Below are 19,549 nucleotides of genomic sequence, written 5' to 3' on the forward strand. Positions count from 1 at the left end.
TCTGTAGACCAGGCTGGTCTCGAACTCACAGAGATCCGCCTGCCTCTGCCTCCCGAGTGCTGGGATTAAAGGCGTGCACCACCATCGCCCGGCTAGCCAGTTGTTTTTAATATAAGTTCTGTGTAAAGTTGTTGGGTTTTGTTTGTAGCCTTTGCTTTGTTTGGAAGTGGATCCTACAACTCTTTCTTTAGGGACCTCATCAGCATAAAAGTAGATGTTTTATGATTTAGTGTTCTGCCTTAATTTTTAAGTTGAGAAAATAGGCAAAAGCCAGCTCTAAAAATACAGTCATGTCAGCCTCACACATCCCACTCCACAGCTAGTCCGTACCTCGGGGACTTGGAAGAGACATCGCGAAGGACAGCCTTGTATCCCAGGATGCTCCACAGAAGAGTTCCATAGATCCCCAAAGTAACAAACCCCACTGAAAAAGCACAAACTAGAAGCCAAATGGGGGCACAAAACAGAATATAGTGTGTGTGGGAAGCCACGGGGGCCTCTAGGGTGTGCCACAGTGCTGGCGTAATCTTGGCAGGGTTGGGAGGCCTGGGAGTTCAGCCACTGCCCCTTGAATGCAGACTCAGAGAACATGTGGGCTACAAGCTCGAGTGGGAGATCATGCTGGGATGGAGGCTAGGGCTGGGCCCACTGCCATGGTGTTGTTCCCAACCCTCCCCTGGTTTGCAGTCAGCTCACACTAGGAAAGGAGCGCCAGGAAGGCGGTGGGCTCACTTTCTTGGCTCTGTTTCTGGCCTCTTTCTTGGAAGATTGTTTTGTTGGTTTTAGGAAGTTGATTATGCTTGCCCAGAGTCCATCCTTTCCCCAGGTCAGGATGTCCAGGGAAAGGGCTCCCAGTGCGTTCTCGGCCTCCCGCAGGCGTTTGTGGTGCCGTTTTGACCAGCATGGCTGGGATAAACGGTGGCTAGGACACTTCGTTTTCTCAAAAAGCACGCTGCCCCCAGAGAGCTGGATATATGGTTTAAACAGGAGAGTCCATAGTTCCCCTGTGAGCTTGTTAACTCTGGTCTGTACAGGACCCATTCTGCAGGGGCTTGCTGTTGGTTCCTTTCTCTCTCTCTCTCTCTCTCTCTCTCTCTCTCTCTCTCTCTCTCTTTCTTTCTGTTTTTCTTTCTTGAGACAGGGTATCTCTGTAATTTTGAGGCCTGTCCTGGAACTAGCTCTTGCAGACCAAGCTGGCCTTGAACTTCTAGAGATCCGCCTGCCTCTGCCTCCTGAGTGCTGGGATTAAAGGTGTGCGCCACCACTGCCCAGCCTTGCTGTTGGTTCTGATGCAGCTACTGGGCACACGGCTGAGAAAGAATGGACCTGTTAGTGTGTGGCCTCCCACCTGAGTTGTAGGATCACTTTTCCTGCTTGCTTGTGTCCTCCTAATGTTAAGCCTGTGTCACCAGCACCATGTCATTGTCTTCCCATGACCACTGGCCTTAGTTTGAGTGTAGGATGTGGACTGTTAAGTTCAGGTGTGTCTAACAAGTAATAGAAAATACCTGTTTCGTTACCAGTAAGAATATGAATTAGAATTTTCTTCTTTATTGTTTAAACCTGTAAGCTTAACCAGTTTAACTTACAGAAGAGAAACAGAGAAAGACAGGGGCAGCTAGAAAGGGTTATTAATATTTTCATTATGGGCCAGTGAGCTGGCTCTGAGAAGAGAGACCCACTGCCAAGCCTGAGGACCAGGGACCCATATGGTGGGAGGAATAACAATGTAAGTTGTTCTCTCTCTTCCAGGGGCACAAACAGACATCAATGTGCACACACACACACACACACACACCACATACACAAGGGAAAAATAACATTTTTAAAACTACATTTACTTTTATGTGTATGTGTATTTGTGTGTGTGGGCCCAATAACCAAACTTTTAACAACTCTAACTGCCCTTATCTTTATTTCTTCTCTACAAGCTAAACTGGTTTAGCTTAAGAATTTAAACAAACCCTGTCTCTAAAAATCAAAAAAAAATTTTAAACAATAAAGAAAATTCTATTTCATATTACAACTGAGAATGTTAGGTGTCTTCCTTATGTTTATTTCAGATTTTTGAGACAAAAATGTAGTCTCTATGTAGTCTTGGCTGGCCTGGAACTCCCATAGAGACCAGGCTAGCCCTCAACTCAGATCCACACGAGTGTTGGGATGAAAAGCTAATGCTACCATGCCCAGCTACCTTCTGGTAGGATCTCTCACTGAAACTCGGAGCTCACAGACTTGACAAAACCAACTAACATGAAGGTTGGGGAGTCCCCATTTCTGCATCCTCTGTACTAGAATTACAGGTTCAAGCCATTATGCCTGACTCTTTTTCCATGGGTGCTGGGGATCGGAACTCAGGCCCTCCCTTGTACAAAGCATCTCCCCAGCCACTAAACTGCCGTTATTTTAAAACAGATTTGTTTTTATGCATGCATGTGTCACAGGACTGTAGATGTCTGTGATGTCTGTGGAAGCAGACGGACTGGACAGATTCCCCTGGAGCTGGAGTTACAGGCAGCTGTGAACCACCGGCGTGGGTGCTGGGCACTGAACTCGGGTCCTCTGGAAGGACAGAGAGTGCTCTTGACCCTTGAGTCATTTCTTCTTCACCCTGGGAGAGAAGTCTTGATGGGACTGGATGTTACGACACTGGGGAGGAAGTACAGGAACTTGTCCAGCCCACTCACTAAGCCTAGCAGCTTGCTCATGAAATCCAGGAAGCAGTATTTGGTTTAATCATAGCCCAGGCCAATCCCAGACGCCTCAAGCACCACTCAGTAACGAAGGCTTTATATTCCCAAACATTTGGTACAAACCACTTCAAACAGCCCTGGCTCGCACAGTGCCTTCAGGAGTCAGGGCATTCGGCTGCTGAGAGCTTGCCTGCCACTCGAAGCCCTCACAGGGACGGTAACATCTGCAGGGTTAAAGGTAAAGGTCCCTAACTAGTTCAGTGACTGCAATACTGGAGGGGGACACCAAACTGCGCCCACTGCTTACGCTCCCATTGCTTGCTGCTCAGGGAAATGAAAGCTGCCTGCCCCTGGTTTATATCCAGGGCAAAAACACCCTCAGCTAGACTGAGGACAGCTAATGCCTCTCAAGCTTGCCTTGCTAGTATCCGTTGCGTGAGACTTTCGTTTTATACATGGAGTTGTTGCACGCCATCTTCAGGGGACCTCAGGTGACATGCAAACCTCCAGACCCTCGAGCCCTTTGCATGAAGTGGAGGTGTTTGTATGTACTCTGGACATTTCCCCGTGGATTACAGAGCCTCTAGCCGCCTCTCCCCGCAGAACTCGGGCAGGCCTCCTGCAGAACTGACGAGCAATCCCTGTCAGGACCTTAGCATGCTTCCAGCGCCGGTCTCCCTCAACACCTGTGAGCAAGCCCATCTGCCCCCACACCCAGGCGCAAGACAGTCTTTATCTGGTGCTTTCCTGCCTGTCTGTCCTGGGCATGGAGGCTAGCTCATGTTGTGTGGAGCTCCCCCAAGCCCCGCTTCTGTCTCCCTTCAGGACTCATGCTGCCTGTGGCACGATGCTACAGTCCTCAGAGTCGCTCAACTGGAGGGGGATGACAGCTTCCCCTTCAGCACCCTTGATGGGTACTTTTCTCAGTGAAACTCATCTTTGGGCCCAAAGACTTGCTCCCGTCCTTCAGGGCCTCATCATGGCTGCCTATGTCCATGGTGTTGGAACTTGTCCTCAGGAAATTCTTCTGAAGACAATTCATCTCAGCTTGTTTTCTATGAACCTGCAACATTTTTATTAAGATTTTCTAAATGACTAATACCTAATTCAGTGTGTTATAAAATAGCTATTATAGTGTGTTGTTGAAGGAATAATGGCAGTTTTCAGGTTCTGTCATTGGGTGTGTTCAGCAGTAAGGGATGAGTTAAGCATCCTAGGTACTAGGTACTGTCACTCGTCATGTTAGCCACAAGTCACCGAATGGTATTCAAGAGAAGGTATTCTCTCTTACAAGTTGGGTTACAAGATGCTGCTCTGTGCAGCCAGACTTCCTTGTAGAAAATCACTGGGATTAATTTTAAAAGCTTCTCTACCCACTTGGCTTGGGAATCAATAGTAAAATCCTATATGTAGGATGGGGTGATGACCCAGCTCTTAAGAGTAGAGGATCCCAGTTTCTAGCACTTACATGGTGGCTCTTAACCATCTGTAACTCCAGTTCCAAGGATCAGATGCCCTCTTCTTCTGGCTCTTGGGCACCAGACACACACATGTGGTGCAGATATACATGCAGGCAAACATTCATACACATAAAATGAAAACACAAATCTTGAACACATACACAAGTGTCTACTTACCTATTTGAACCAGTGGGCTTTTTGGGATGCCCTCTGTACGCTGTGAATATGTTTTATTACCATTGGTTAATTAAGAAGTTGCTTTGGCCTATGGCAGGGCAGAATATAGCTAGGTAGGAAATCCAAACAGATACAGGAAGAAAGAAGGCAGAGAAGGAAAGATGCCAGCAGCTGCAAAGGAACAAGATGTGAGCTAACAATCCACGAGCCTCGTGGTAAAATATAAAAGAAACGGGTTAATTTAAGTTGTGAGAGCTAGTTAATAATAAGCCTGAACTAATAGGCCAAAGAGTTTGTAATTAATATTAAGCCTCAGAGTAGTTACTCAGGAACTGGTGATCGGTAGAAAAACCTCCAGCTACAGGTTCTGACTTCTGAAGGTGTTTGACTTTGTGTCTGTACTTAACCCACATTCAGGCAGCCTGAGTGCTTGGGTATGGGAGTTTGCTGTATCCTTTCTCTACCATTTTCTCTCCAACCTAAAGGCTCCTTTAGGGCTGAGCCTTCGTAAACAAGTTTTCTTTGCTGTGATGTCAGTGAGCCATACCCCCAGGCTCCAAACAATTCCATACAGAACCTTGGTATCCCCCCGGATCTGAAACTGGATTGTGCTGGGAACTTGAATTAGGGAAGAGGTGTCCTGCAAGAGCCAGATGTATGGTCTTTACAGGGATCTGAGAAAATTCAGGTAGGCCTGTGCCTGCTGAACATGCAAGAACCATGGACACACTACCTACTCCAAAGGGCTGTGCCGGTCTCAGAGCAGAGAGCAGGCCCCTGGGCGTGGCTCAGGGCTGGTCCACAATGCTGCTGGTGTTGAGCAGACTTGAGATTCTAAGGCTGCAGCCATGGGGCTCACTTACTCAGGAAGGGTATTTTTAATTTTTGTTAACTTTTAAGTCATCAGGAAAAGCAGTCAACTGTGAGACTATCGAGTAGTAATTAGCTCTTAGTAGAAGCCATTTGGTTTTCTGAGGTACTTTTCAAGTTCTGTGGTAGCTGCTGGTTATAGCACACTCTACCAGGCCAGGGGCTGGCAAGTCAAGCTTGCTGCCAGGAATAGCTCTGCTATTTTCAGAGGGTTGTGAAAAAAATAAAAAAATAAATTAAAAAAAAAAACCTCTCAACTCCAGGCTCTCTGACAGGGATGCCGAGGCCCACAAAAACCTGAAACACTTCCCATCTGGCCCTTTGCTGTCAAGGACCCCACTGTTCAATCACTTAAATTAAACCAAACTTGTTTCGCCAGACAGCTTTCCTCTCCTCATTATTATGTAGTTCTTCCATCTACCAACACAACCCCCACTAAGAATCTTTCCCGAAGCTTCTGCACGGTCATCAGACAGGAAAATCTTCCCTTGGAAGGTCGCAGGTCCATTTTGTTTCATATTCTCACGGTTCCTGTCTACACTGAAGAGCCCCTTCCACGATGGCCCTGGGAGGCTACGCCCCACGACCTCCAGGCTCTGCCATCTGCACTCAGTCCCACAGCGGCATGGACTGGTGGTGCCTGCGACTCAGACTGCCATATGGTGAAGTCACAGAGGAGCCCAGCAAGTCCTTCGGGCACTCAGCTGTGTGCGGAGCCACACTTCAAGCAATGAATCTCTGATGTCATTCTGCACTGAAATGTGGTCCTGGGCTGCTGCTGAACTCCTGGCCCACAGACGTTTGCTATAATAAAGGCTTATAATTGAAATGGTTCCCATGTCACCTTACAACTGCCTGCCTTGCGCACTGCTCCGTTCACTCCAAGCCCTCCTGTCTGGACTCCCCTGACTAGAAAGCCTTTTAGGGATGCTTCATTCCATGTATTTATTCAATCATTCATCTGCATTTTAATTTCTGTTTTAGAGAGCTTACTCCTTTCTGAGGACAGTGAACACGAAGACTGAGGTCCTGGCACTGGCGGGATGTGGCTGACAGATGGCATTTGCTCTCCCTCTGAGCTGCCTTCACTCAACACAGAGCTGGCTTTGTTCTATGCCACTCAGGGCACCATACGCTACCATCATCAGTTCCTTGAGAACTACAATCTGCTCGCCTGTGGATGTGAGTCTTTTCAGAGTCATGGTCAGATGAACTACTTTGCACACAAAGAGCTGGGCCTGGTGGTGTCCACTGTGATCCGAGCACTTGGGGAGGTAGAAGGAGAATTTGGAATTCAAGGCCAGCCTGGGCTACATACATGATGTTCTGTCTCAACAAACAGCATTCATTCTAGCCTCTCTAGGAGCACCTCTTCCCACCCTATCTCCATGCCCTAGTGCCCTAGCTCTTTCCCTATGTTCCTCCTAGCCCATCCCATTCCTTTGCATCACCTGCAGACCTATGGAAGTACTTTCTACCAAGACCCCAGAGCCACCCACTTGCCTAGGATCCAATGGGGCACAGCAATCAAAGAACAGAATATCCCCCAAACAAAGACAAGGCAAAATATCCATACCAAGAAGCACCTTACATGGCATATCCCCACAAGGTCCTAGTGTAAACCACAGACTCGAATAGTCAAGACAATATGCCTCCTCTAGAAGCCAGGAATCCCACCACACCAGGCTCTAAAACAAGAGTTAGCTGAAGTACAAGACAAGAACTTCAAAATGGCTACAATGAGTATTTCAAGAACCTCAAGAGAATTTGAATAATGTCTCAATGAAGACCGCAAAAACAAATAATTGAGTCAAATAATGAAAACATTTCAAGATATAAAAATAGAAAATCACTAAAGAAAACCCAAACTGAAATAAAACTGGAAACAAAAAGCTTAGAATATCAAACAAATACCTCAGGATAGCCTCACCAACAGATAGTAAGACATGGAAGAGAAAAATCTCAGGTGCTGAAGATGAAGGTAGAAGAAATGGAAAGGTTGGTCAAAGAAAACCGTTAAACAAACAAACAAAACCCCCAAAACCCAGGCACAAAACAAGGAAATCTGGGACACTATGAAAAAACACTAAACCTGTGAATAATATGGATAGAGGAAGAAAAAAAAAAACCCAGGTCAAAGGCACAGAAAATATTTTTAATAAAATCACAGAAGATAATGTCCCCATTAGCCCAGGTGTAGTGGTTCATGCCTTTAATCCCAGCACTTGGGAGGCAGAGGCAGGTGGGTCTTTGTGAGTTCCAGACCAGCTTGGTCTACATAGTGAGTTCCAGGATGATCAGGGCTATGCTATGTGGAGATATGCTCTTTCAAAAAACCAAGGGTGGGGGGGATGAATGTCCTCAATCTAAAGGAGATGCCTATCAAGGTACAAGAAGCATACAGAACACCAACTAGGACCAGAAAAGAAATTCTCCATGATACATAATAATAAAAACACTAAATGTACAGAACAAGAAATAATATTAAAAGGTACAAGGGGAAAAGACCAAGTAACATAAATAAAGGCAGGCCCCTAAAAAATAATATCTGATTCCCCCCCCACACACACACACTACAGGGCTTCTTTTGTGTTGCCTTGGCTGTCCTGGAACACATTCTGTAGATCAGGCTGGCTTCAAACTCACATAGATCTGCCTGCCTCTGTCTCCTGAGTACTGGGATTAAAGGTGTTCACCACCACTGCCCAGCAATACCTGATTTTTCAATGGAGAGTCTGAAAGCCAGAAGGGCCTAGATGCATGTTCTACAAACTCAGAGACCACAGATGCCAGCCCAGACTACTATACTGAGGAAAACTGTCAATCACAATTGATAGAGAGACAGAAACATTCCATGATGCAGCTTTACAGAAGGTAGTAGAAGGAAAAACTTCAGTCTGAAGAGGTTAACTACACCCAAGAAGACAAAAGGAACATAATCACAGAACAGTAAATCGAAAGGAGGAAACACCTAAAACCATAACAAAACACAAATCAATAAACACTATCCATAACTGTTAATAGCCTCAATTTCACAATAAAAAGACACAGACTAACAGACTGCTGCATCCAAGAAACAAACACATCTCACCATCAAGGACAGATTTCATCTCAGGGTAAAAGGATGGAAAAAAGCAGTGGACCCAAGAAGCAAGCTGGCATAGCCATTTTAATATGGGACAAAATAGACTTCAAACCAAAACTAATCAGAAGAGATAGGGAAGGACACTACAGTCTCACCAAAGAAAAAAATCCACTAAGGGGATATCATAATTCTAAACATTTATGCACTAAGCACAAGGGCACCCAAGTTCATAAACACCACTATAGCTCAAATTGCATATTGACCCACACAAACTGATCAGCGTGTCACCTCAATACTGTGGCCAACAGTCAGGTCATCAAGACAAAAACTAAGCAAAGAAATGATGGTGTTCACATCCTAAATCAATGGACCTAACAGATATCTACAGACCATTCCACCCACACAGTAAAGAATCTACTTTCTTCTCAGCAGCTCATGGAACTTTCTCCAAAACTGATCACATAATAGGACACAAAGCAAATCTCAAAAATATAAGGAAATTTAAATAACATCCTGTATCTATGTTAAGATTAAAGCTGGGGTAGCAACAGCAACAGCAGAAAGTATACAAACTCACGGAAATGAGCCTAGACTAACTGATTAATTCAGAGCAACAACCCTTTCTCAAAAGACAGGGCAACATTCTTGGGGATGATGGCTGAGACTTCCTCATGCACACACACTCTTCCTCCTGCCTTTCTCCAGGGCAGATGGGTGAGAAGCCATGTCTGAGCAACTGGATGCTTACAGTTAAGGGAGGCAGCAGGACCAAGGTTGCTGCACTGCAGGGTCAAGCTGTCCAGGCAATCTTAAGACTCATGATCCTCCGGTCTCCACTTCCCAAATGTTCTACCATACCTGACAACTACCTCTCACATGCTTCCTAACAGAAGCCACTGACGGGAGAACTGTTTTTATTTTTCTACTTGGTCCTTGGGAACTTATTTTTAAAGTGTTTTTAAACTTCTGTTGTAAGTTTTACAACCTGCATGACTTCTAATAGCTAGCTGGTTCCTGGAAGACATCACCATTTTACAATAGGAACTCAACACAGAAATGACAAAAACCATTTTATTTTTCCCTACGTAAGTTTTAAAATAAAATGCCTTAAAAATAAAAAAGAAAGAAAGAAAGGAAAGGAAGAAGAAGACAAGGTCTCACTGTGTAGATCAGGCTGGCCCTTAAATCACAGAGATTTCCTGCCTCTGCAATGCTGGGATTAAAGGTGTGTGGTTTCACACCCTGCTAAGGTAAATTTTGTTGTTGTTTTTGTTTTTCGAGACAGGGTTTCTCTGTAGCTTTGGAGGCTGTCCTGGAACTAGCTCTTGTCAACCAGGCTGGCCTCGAACTAGAGATTCGGCTGCCTCTGCCCCCCAAGTGCTGGGATTAAAGGCATGCGCCACTACTGCCTGGCAAAATAAAATATCTTATGAAACACATTTAGCAGTATCATTTACCTTGGAATGTCAGCAATATTTTGCTTACACATATGGGAAGCCAGTCAGAGACCAGTACACTTTCTTCATGGTCCTTCAATGTGTAAATTTTTTGTTTTATTTTAACAAACAGCAATGTAATTCAAAACTTTTATGTTTCCTATATTTCCCTAAACTTCAGTCCTCTATTAGCAGTTAGAAAAGTAAAAACCTTACAAACTTTGCAGTGTTGAGTTCATGGTACTACACATAGCACCACACATCTCTTCAACACAGATTGTTTTTAGAACGACTGTAAAAACAACTTTCTGGTTTAATTTGAAAGGACTGAGACTTGAAATCTAGTAATTAAGTCAATGTACAAATCAATTATTTAATTTTTACTTGTCTTGGGAGAACTAATTCCCATTGCCAATAACAAATGCCTTTTAAATATTAATGGATATGTTACAATATTTACAAACATTCTTACATACTCTGACCTCATGGTCTGTGGGACCAATGGAACTGGTGCTCATACCTAGCGGGGTCAAGAGGGACAACATCCAGATGTGTTCAGGAGATGCATTGGACTCTGGGGTCAGCCAGAAACAACTGCTGAACTAAAGCAGCAGCGCAGCAGGAAAGCAGGGTGAATGGCCGCATGTGTGGTTCCCAGAGGGCAGGAAGCTGATTACTGGCAGCTAGGACTGACATGCAAGCTGAGCACAAGTTGAGCCAGCTCTGGAGTGCTTAGCCAATGGGATCCTAGATTAACGAGAGCTGGGGAGGGGCGTCTGTCTTGTAGACAAGGTAGAGCTAAACACACATTTATTTTGGTGTTCCTCAAACAGCAGTAATTTTATTCTACCAGCTCAACCTTGTCATGTGCCATTTTTTCCCACCACTTCTTCGCAGGTTGTTTCACTGAGCATGGCATACACTTGAACTCTTTTCACACACTTGGTAAATCCCATTAATGTGCTGAAAGATTTACATCCTGATGCTCTAGGAAAAGTGCTCACGATGCCCAAATTACTATGCACAGCACCATAATCCTGAAGGAATGAAGTCATAGCCATGAGATTTACTAGGTCATTGATTTGGGAATGTGAATGGGACTCAGTGTCTCCTGTGGGAAGTCACACACTAGTTAGTCACTGCTTTACAGAAGCAGGTCACCCTACATGCATGCTTATACACCTACACAGGTACCTTCTTCCTTGCTCCCTTCCAGGAGGACATCCTCCCCGCTTTTTTAAGAATTTATGCCTGGGGCCAGAGCGTGTAAAGTTCAAGTGGTCTCAGGGAAAACTATGTAACTGGGATTCACACAATGCAATTCTTATAGCTCTTAAACAACAGTCTTAAAACAGCTGGAATGCAGTTGGTAAGGGTATTCTGGTGGCCCACTTCTACATGCAGTACAGAGGAACTACTAACATGCATGACTTTAGACAACTGGTAAAGTTTATTTTGTTAGTTTTAAGTAATTTAAAGCCATTTACTAAACTATAAATTTCAATGCATTAGAAATGACTACGGGAGCATTTCTGAGGTGTCGCTGTCAATTTAATGTAGAAATGTTATTTTACCTTGATGTTGGCATGAAATGCAATTGTCATGCCCTTTATTAAATGGAGCTGCCATCGGTTTGGTGACTATGAGAGCGTTTTTAATAGCTTTTAGGAATTACTGTGCATGTGCCTTAACTGATTTTCCAGACGTTAGTGGCAATCTGATTGCCTGGCTATTTCTAAGCATATGGGAACGAGGGACAGACAATGGCTTGAGTCACAGGAACCCACACTACCTGCCAACGGCCCTTGCTCAGACGCTCAGGAGCATTCATAAGACAACTAGTGCAAAAGCATCCAAAAATTATGCATGGCAGCAGGCTCATTTTCTTGAAGTTTTAAAGAGTCAGGATTTTTTTTTTTAAATTCATTTATAAAAATAATCTTCAGTTTGAGTCTCAGGTACCAAACTGTGGTTAATTGAGTCATGATGGTCACGCTATAAACTTATGGAAAATGTTGCTGAAACCGTCTGAGCTGCGGCTCCTCTCTGTGGCACCCTCTGCAGCCACACCTGTCACAGTTCACCAACACACTAAGCTGCTTGACAAAATTTTAGTCTTCTTTTTTCCTCAAACGTCCACAAAATTTTAATTCTCAAATGTGTATTATAAAACTATTCAGAACCTAATACATTCACAACAGGGAATGGAGGCCTGTTAGCAGCTCGGGAGACACTGAGGCATGATAGCTGGGCAGACCCAGCAACTCACAGAAGTGGCCACCTGTATGGCTCACTTGGATGTTCTGCGCTGGATGCAGCCAGAGCCCCAAAGGAGGAGAGTATGAGCAAGGCCTTCTAGGTTTGTGCTGTGAGAGAACAGCCACCCTGGCCCACCCCAGGGAGCCGGAGTGTGGCAGGGCTTTGGACCATTATGTACATGGATAGGAACACTGTCAAGTGGAATGCCAATATGACTTACTGCTTAGAACTGTGCTAACATCAACACTCTGTCAGACCGACTTCACACACAAGAAGCTTTTTGCCTTAGTCAGGAAATTATCTGAAGAACATCGAGGAGCGGAACTAAGGAAGTGTCTGGCTTCCCTATTCACACACACAATCAAGTTTTAGGCTTTCTGAGTGCAAATGAACAGCTGGCTGACCTGCCTCGTACCATCAACAGATATGAACACAGCCTTGCGTCAGTGCCACAAGGTGCAGCACAGCCTGACCTGATGCGGATGGAGCCTGCTAAGGAAAACCCCTGGGAAGAGTCCTGCAGCATGGCTGCACCGAGGCTGCCCTGGACACAAACGCAAGGGGAAGGCACAGGGCTCAGATCTCATTGATAGTCCTTTCGGAGGGGCAGTACTCCGAGGGGCCCGCTGAGGACATGTAGAAAGACTGCGTCTTCCTTTTCAACCGGGCTCTTTTGTTGGCCAGCAGCAGGCTGCGCCGGCTCGAGCTGATGATTTCAGAGATGAACTTTTTGCAGTCTACACAGACCTCCATTGTGCTCCAGTCCTCCATCAATTCTTTAGGGAACTGGAGTTCTTCATCTGATTTGTCCACCGACCTTGATTTTGAGGAAAACCTGTGGGAGAAAACTAAAAATATTTACCATTCTTTTTTTTGTTTGTTTGTTTTTTGTTTTTCGAGACAGGGTTTCTCCGTAGCTTTTGGTTCCTGTCCTGGAACTAGCTCTTGTAGACCAGGCGGCCTCGAACTCACAGAGATCCGCCTGCCTCTGCCTCCTGAGTGCTGGGATTAAAGGCGTGCGCCACCACCGCCCAGCTTCATATTTACCATTCTTAATAGTTCAACTGCAATATTAAAAATAGGTAAGAGAGCCAAGCAGTGGTGGCGCACACCTTTAATCTCAGCACTAGGAAGGCAGAGGCAGGCATCTCTGAGTTCAAGGTCAGCCTGGTCTGCAGAGTGAGTTCCTGGACAGCCAGGGCTATATAGTGAGTCCCTGTCTCAAGAAAAAGAAGAAAGAAGAAAAAGAAGAAAGGAGGAGGAAGAAAAGGGGGGGAAGAGGAGGAGGAAAAAGAAGGAAGACAAAGAAAGAAGAAATAATGATAGTAACATCAATAGCAATAATAATACTGTGGGGTGGGTGGAGCTGGAGTAAGAGCACCGGTTATTCTACTGGAGGACCTCAACCTAATTCCTAGAACCCATATGAAACTCTAGATGGATGGGATCTGAAGCCCTCTTCTGGGCTCCACAGGTACCAGGCTCACAAGTGGCTGACAGACTTACATGCAAAAAAAAAAAAAAAACACCCATATGCATAAAATAATAAAGTAATTAAAAACCAATAGAAGCAATACTGGAGCTGGAGGACGGGTGGCTCAGCAAGTAAAACCTCGTGCCCTGCAAAGGTGAAGATAGGAGTGTTGATATCCAGCACCCATGTAAAAGCCATGTGGGCATGGGGGTTTGCCTGTAACCCTAGTACTCAGGAGGCAGAGTCAGAAGACCCTGCAGCAAGTGGTCAGAGGGAGTTCCAAGTTCAGATCCAGTCTCAACATATGAGATGGAAAGGGATGTCAGCTTCTGGCCTTTAAATGTACACTGTGTACCCACAAACATGCAAACACAAACATAAACGCTCAAAACCAAAACAAAGCCAAGAGCAAAATTCAATACTGTGACTTAGCTGCTCAATAGTTGAATACTTGCCCAGCATGTGAAGGCCCTGGTTCAACCCCAGTAACACAACAAACAAATAAGAAACAAAGAGAATGAGATCACTGAAAATTCTCTTCTCTTGTAGAATTTTAGGAAAATAGGGTGTCCAGATATTTTCTTGATTACCGCACATCATGGACTATGTTTTTTTCTTTTTTCTTTTTCTTGAACTTCCAAGGCAAAGTTTCTCTATTTAACAGTCCTGGCTGTCCTGGAACCTGCTCTGTAGACCAGGCTGGCCTTGAACTCACAGAGATCCACCTGCCTCTGCTTCCCAAGTGCTGGGTTTAAAGGCGTGTGCCACCACCGCCTAGCATGGATTACGGTTTTAAACATCTAAATGAAATACAAATATGTGTGGCTAACATTCTACCAAACTATTCTATTGATTCATAGTCTTTTTCCAAGGTCCAGTGTTCTACATCACTACCAATCAACTTTAGTGGATGGCGGATAGTAATAGGTCAGACTATAGAAGCAGAAGTAATTTATGAGTCTGATCCTGAAAAAGCATCTCACCACTCTTCTTTTGTTATTTTCTTTTGTTCCTATGCTCACGCATCCCCAACAATTCTGTTTGAGTGCTTGGCTAGGTGGGGCCAGGGAGCTGAATTATAACCATAATGGTTCCAAGACTGTTTGTGGTAACTGCAGATTATCTAACTCACTACTGTGTCAACTAACTACTTTCCAAAGGGGAAAGCGAAAGGAAGACACGGTAGGTACAAATGCCCTGGCAACTGATGGCTGTCCTGGCCTTGTCCCTGGCCCTTCAGTGCTTCCCATGGTCAGCCATCCAAGTCCCAGGAGAGCAGGGCTCAGGGCTTCATGGGCCCAGGTTAAAAACTATGCACACGGCTTTCTCAAACTTTATTTAATTTTATGTATGAGTACTCTGCATGTACACCTGCGTGTCAGAAGAGGGCATCAGATCCCGTTGCAGATGGTCATGAGCCACCATGTGGGTGCTGGGAATTGAACTCAGGACCTCTGGAAGAGCAGCCAGTGCTTTTAACCGCTGAGCCATCTCTCCAGCCCCTGCACACGGCTTTCTAACCCCCACAGTCCAGAGCCAAGGATCTCTTGTCCCGCCAGCATGTGGCCTGGGGGGACCTTCCCTTTCTGTTAAGGACAATAGTGGCCTACCCTGTACTGAATGGTTTGAGGCTCAATTCTTGGCATAAAGCTTTATCTCTGCCTTTACAATAATAAACAAGTCACAGCTATAGCAGATGTTATAAACACAAGTGTCAATGGATTTTATTTTAAACTAGATAAGGAGGAAAGGAAGACTAGACGAGACTGAAAAAACAAGGACAATGTGTTTTGTAGTTGTTTTTGTAGACAGCATCTCACTATGCAGCTGCGGATGAAATGGAATTTATTTTTTTAGATTTATTTTTATTTTATGTGTATGAGTGTTTTGCCTACATGTATGCGTGTAGTGCCTGTACAGTCTAGAACAGAGCACCAGAACCCCAAGACCTGGAATTGCAGTTGTAAGGCCTTATGTGGGTGCCGGGCACTGAACTCACGTTCTCTGCAAGAGTGGTAAGTGCTCTTGGTTACTGACCCACCTCTCCAACCCCAATGACTTTCTAATCTAGATCACAGGCATGGCCCACATAGCCTAAAAGTCAATTTTAAAGATGATCTTTTAAAGGCATAAAAGTTATTTTGAAATATAATTAAACAAAACTATGCTAAAATATCTCCCCCATTCCAAGACAGGGTTTATGTGCGTAGCAGTTCTGGCTGTCCTGGAACTCACTCTTATAGACCAGGCTGACCTCATACTCAAAGAGATCCCCCTCCCTCTGTCTCCCAAGTGCTGGATTAAATGTGTGCGCTACCACTGCCCGGCGTTACAGTATCTTTTAAGTAACTAGGTATTATCAACTGAAAAGTACCCTTGGAGGAACTTTGGAGATTTGTGCAAGACTGAAATTGTATTAAAACCAAAGAACCAAGCTGGGCAGCGGTGGCACACACCTTTAATCCTAGCACTCGGGAGGCAGAGGCAGGCAGATCTCTGTGAGTTAGAAGCCAGCCTGGTCTACAAGTTCAAGGATAGGCTCTAAAAGCTACAGAGAAACCCTGTCTTGAAAAACCAAAACCCAAAACAACTCCCCCCGCCAAACCAAAGAACCAGCAACATGCCCTGAGCCAAACCCTAGTCCTGTCATAATCACTCCAACCCTATGTGCTATTTATTCAGAGGACACTCTTGAAGCTCCTGATCCCTGCTTACCTGGCGATACTCCGAAGTGGCCTATGGTGACCAGTGGAGGATTTTTCTGACCTCGTACAACTTTCCCCCCTTTGCAAGGCAGAAGGTCCCAACGAGAAGATAGGTAGAGTGGAATATGGCTTGGAGGGCAGCCGCATCTGTTATCCCAAACAAAAGTGAGAATGAGCTCCAGGATGGGCACAGGGAGCAAACAGACGCACTGGAAATTCCAGAAGTTAAGCTTACCTTTTTGCAACACTGTGAGCACACGGGCCTGTGTACAAAACAAGAAGTGTTACTTGGTGGACACAATGGGTGTAGGCAAAGCCAGAGCTTTTCCCCAGGTTCGACAACAGTTCAACCCACTCTTGAAGAAACTGCAGTGCCAAGTGGTAAGGCAGGCACAGAATAAAGCCACAGAATGGGTTCTTTCTAATGCCACTCTCGAGCGGGAAAAACGATGGAACAAAAGAACAACTGGCATTTCTGTGTGTCTGTTGGAACTCCACAGTGATAAAAGCCTTACCTCTTACAGAACTGACAGGTGTAAGACCACGTGAAGAAGGAAAACCTCCGGGTTCGGCAACAGAAGCAGAGCTAAAAAATACAAAGTTAAAAGGAGAAGAGAATGGGGTCAACTCTTCCTGGCTCCCGTGGCGGATCTGCTTCCCGCTCATCTGGGGGATATCTCAGGTATGTTTGCAGACAAGAGGACAAGAACCCAGAAACCTAGCTTTTATGCTTGGCTGTGACACATAAGCCGGTTTTATGTTTAATGACAGTTCTTTGAAAATAACAAAAACTCAGTGCTCAAGCATCTCATGGTCATGGGATCAATTCTGAGGGAATGCACTCCTGCCTCAGACATGCTTTCTTTACTGATCCTTTAAAAGTGCAGCCCAAGTACACGTGGCTTTAGGAAGCCGTATATTATCTCTTTAGGAAGCCGTATATTATCTCTTAGGGTCATTTTTAAACCTTCTATTACTTTTGCCAAGGGAGAAACAAAAAACTCCTCTTTGAATGAGAAAGAACAGGGACTAGCCTAGAATATAAATACCTGACCTCCTAAGACCCCTGAAGCTGTACCACCTGCCTAGCACTCAGGCCTCCTAAGAGAGCATACATTGTACAGTTCAATCAACTTTAAACCGGTCTACCTTTCCTTTTTTCAGGGCAGTGTAGACATCCTTATACTGTTGGTACTTTTCCAGCTCAGCCTTCACCAGGACCTGACGGATGTGCATCACTTCCTCCACGGTGAGAGCAAGGCACTCCACTGGGTAGCAGAATTCCTCCTGAAATTCAAAGGCCTTGTGAGTGAGGAGTGCCCGCCCTGCTCTAGAACTGCAGTGCTCCCGAGATCAGACACCAGGTTAGTAGCTTCAGAGGACAGGAGTCCCATGATCACTGGGACAGAGATGGCTCCCTCTGGGGACCACATCACTCCTAAGTGCACCATAGAAAACAGGACCATGTCCGAGTGAAATGTTGCAGCCTAATGCAATTTCCAATAAACCGAAGTTCCTCACATTTGGTCAGGTATCTCTGGTGAGTCGAATCAAGCCTTGTGTCACAGATGATTCTGCAAATGTGTTCTGAACTACACGCTACTGGAAATGTACAAGTTTGGTCCTGTTTTCCAAACTGGCTTGTGGTACCCAGAACAGCCAAGTGAAGGTGGTTAGTACTTTATACAGATAAGCATTGCTGAGTGATCAGTTACATCAGCACACTCTCAAAAGTCCCTAAAGCTTTGAGTGGAACCGCAGCAGGAAGTGGGAGCATGGGCAGCTTTTTGCCGAGGCCCATTGCTCCAGCAGCCCCAGGTCTTTTCACCGGCTGCTGAATGCACAGTCAGCACAGATGGAGAAGGAGCCTTTCATGATAAATATTTATGTTGGCTTCTTATGTTAATGGCCTCCTTACAAACAGCTGTGAAAAATGTTGATGTAACTGATCCACTGAATAAGAGCCTCGAACCATCCGTCCTCCATCCGGTGCTGTTGATTGGTGGATCTAAGAGAAAGACAGAACAGCCCTGTGCACTCAGGCCCTGCCAGGCTTCAAGGGGCCATTGTGGTGCATTGACACTGAAACTCAATGTTCTTAGCACACACATTACAATTCACTCCCACACACCGCAGCACTGCTCCCAGGCATTCTGGAACCAAATAAGCCAAATGAGAAAGCACATGACCATGAGGGCATCAGTTTATGGAGTGTTAACATTCAGTTCTGTCTTTCAATCAGAAAGAAACAAAAATAAATCTAGGTTGCAAATTTGACAAACATTAGCATTTACTTAAAAAAAAAAGTCTGTCTCTCTTTGCTTCAATTCAACACAGGATCTGCTCAAGCTAACTTAAGGGGCTGGGCTGTTTTAGATGCTTTGGAAAGAACCTGCACTTGAGTTGTTAAGATGAGGAGCTTCTCAGTAGTTGGGGGTCAGGGTTTGCTCAAGTAGACTGTGTCATTTGCTCTAAGACGCCCACAATGGGCGCTCAAAAAGAGCCGTCATCACACACAATTTCCCCTTTAGTGGAAACACTTTCAGAGATTACAGGATTAAGCAGCGTGTTCAATATGCCCTGATTTTGTTTTACCCGGAGAACAGAGCAGGGTCACACGAGCTACCTATGTGAAGGGTAGGCCACGTAAGTGGACTATTAAATTAGTGGTGCTGGCTGAGCATGGTTTTGTGATGATTTTTCTTTTTCAATTTTTTGTCAGATAAGTTTTTCTACCAGTATTTAATAAAAGGTAGCTGTTAGTTAACTATGACAAACCTGCTAAACTGCAGCAAAATACTCTGCTAATCTAACTAACGAAGCAAGCATTCGGATCCCTGTGTCCTGCAGCTCCCTGGCTGGGAAATGTTGTTACTTGAGGACAGACTGCCACACAAAACAAACTCCCAGCTGTGTTTCCCTCCCTGCAGTCTAAGTCACAAAACAGCCTACTTTGTCAAGATACCTTCAACTTTCTGCTTTGAACCACTTGCAAATCCAGTGCTTCACAGTAAGAAATCATGGAGCGTGCTTATTTTTATTCTTTTTAAAAATTTCATGCAGATTACCCTTAGTAAAAATAATTTCCATCATGTCAAATGCTAATGTTTTAACTCTGGAGCTTGCCCAAGGACAACAAGACTTTAATGCAACATTGTGACTACAATAGTTTTAACTGTTTTTCCATTTGACAATATTAATTCAAAATCTCTAAAGCCAAATCAAACTGTAACAGATCTTATGCTCCCAGCTGAGGAGTATCCCAGGTGCTGAGACAAGAGAGTGCCTTCCCCATATGACCCTGTATACTGTCCCCTGCTGTGGGGTCAGTAGATGGGGTTAGGCCAGCCTGACTCCACCACCCCTGTTGTTCTATGTCCCAAAGTAACT

The 19,549-nt window shown here is 44.9% G+C and overlaps 2 protein-coding genes across 5 annotated transcripts in view; one reads left to right on the forward strand and one right to left on the reverse strand.

The window, feature by feature from the left end:
* The window catches only part of Prelid3a (PRELI domain containing 3A), a 25,160-nt gene extending 18,910 nt beyond the window's left edge, over positions 1 to 6,250 (forward strand). Inside the window, exon 7 of the mRNA XM_026783636.1 lies at positions 6,185 to 6,250. The gene's annotated coding sequence lies outside the window, so the exon portion shown is untranslated. The remainder of the gene's footprint in view (positions 1 to 6,184) is intronic.
* Positions 6,251 to 9,816: 3,566 nt separating this feature from the next.
* Spire1 (spire type actin nucleation factor 1) overlaps positions 9,817 to 19,549 on the reverse strand; it is a 102,278-nt gene continuing 92,545 nt past the window's right edge. For all 4 annotated transcript variants that reach the window (XM_005356227.3, XM_013349544.2, XM_005356226.3 and 1 more), the window contains 5 exons: positions 17,309 to 17,446; positions 16,675 to 16,745; positions 16,395 to 16,422; positions 16,170 to 16,306; positions 9,817 to 12,815 (listed from right to left, as the gene is read on the reverse strand). In XM_005356227.3, coding sequence (XP_005356284.1) covers positions 12,557 to 12,815; positions 16,170 to 16,306; positions 16,395 to 16,422; positions 16,675 to 16,745; positions 17,309 to 17,446 — 633 coding nt within the window. In that variant the 3' untranslated portion in view covers positions 9,817 to 12,556. The remainder of the gene's footprint in view (positions 12,816 to 16,169; positions 16,307 to 16,394; positions 16,423 to 16,674; positions 16,746 to 17,308; positions 17,447 to 19,549) is intronic.

Source organism: Microtus ochrogaster, chromosome 18 (genome assembly GCF_000317375.1).
Source record: "Microtus ochrogaster isolate Prairie Vole_2 chromosome 18, MicOch1.0, whole genome shotgun sequence".
NCBI lineage: Eukaryota > Metazoa > Chordata > Mammalia > Rodentia > Cricetidae > Microtus > Microtus ochrogaster.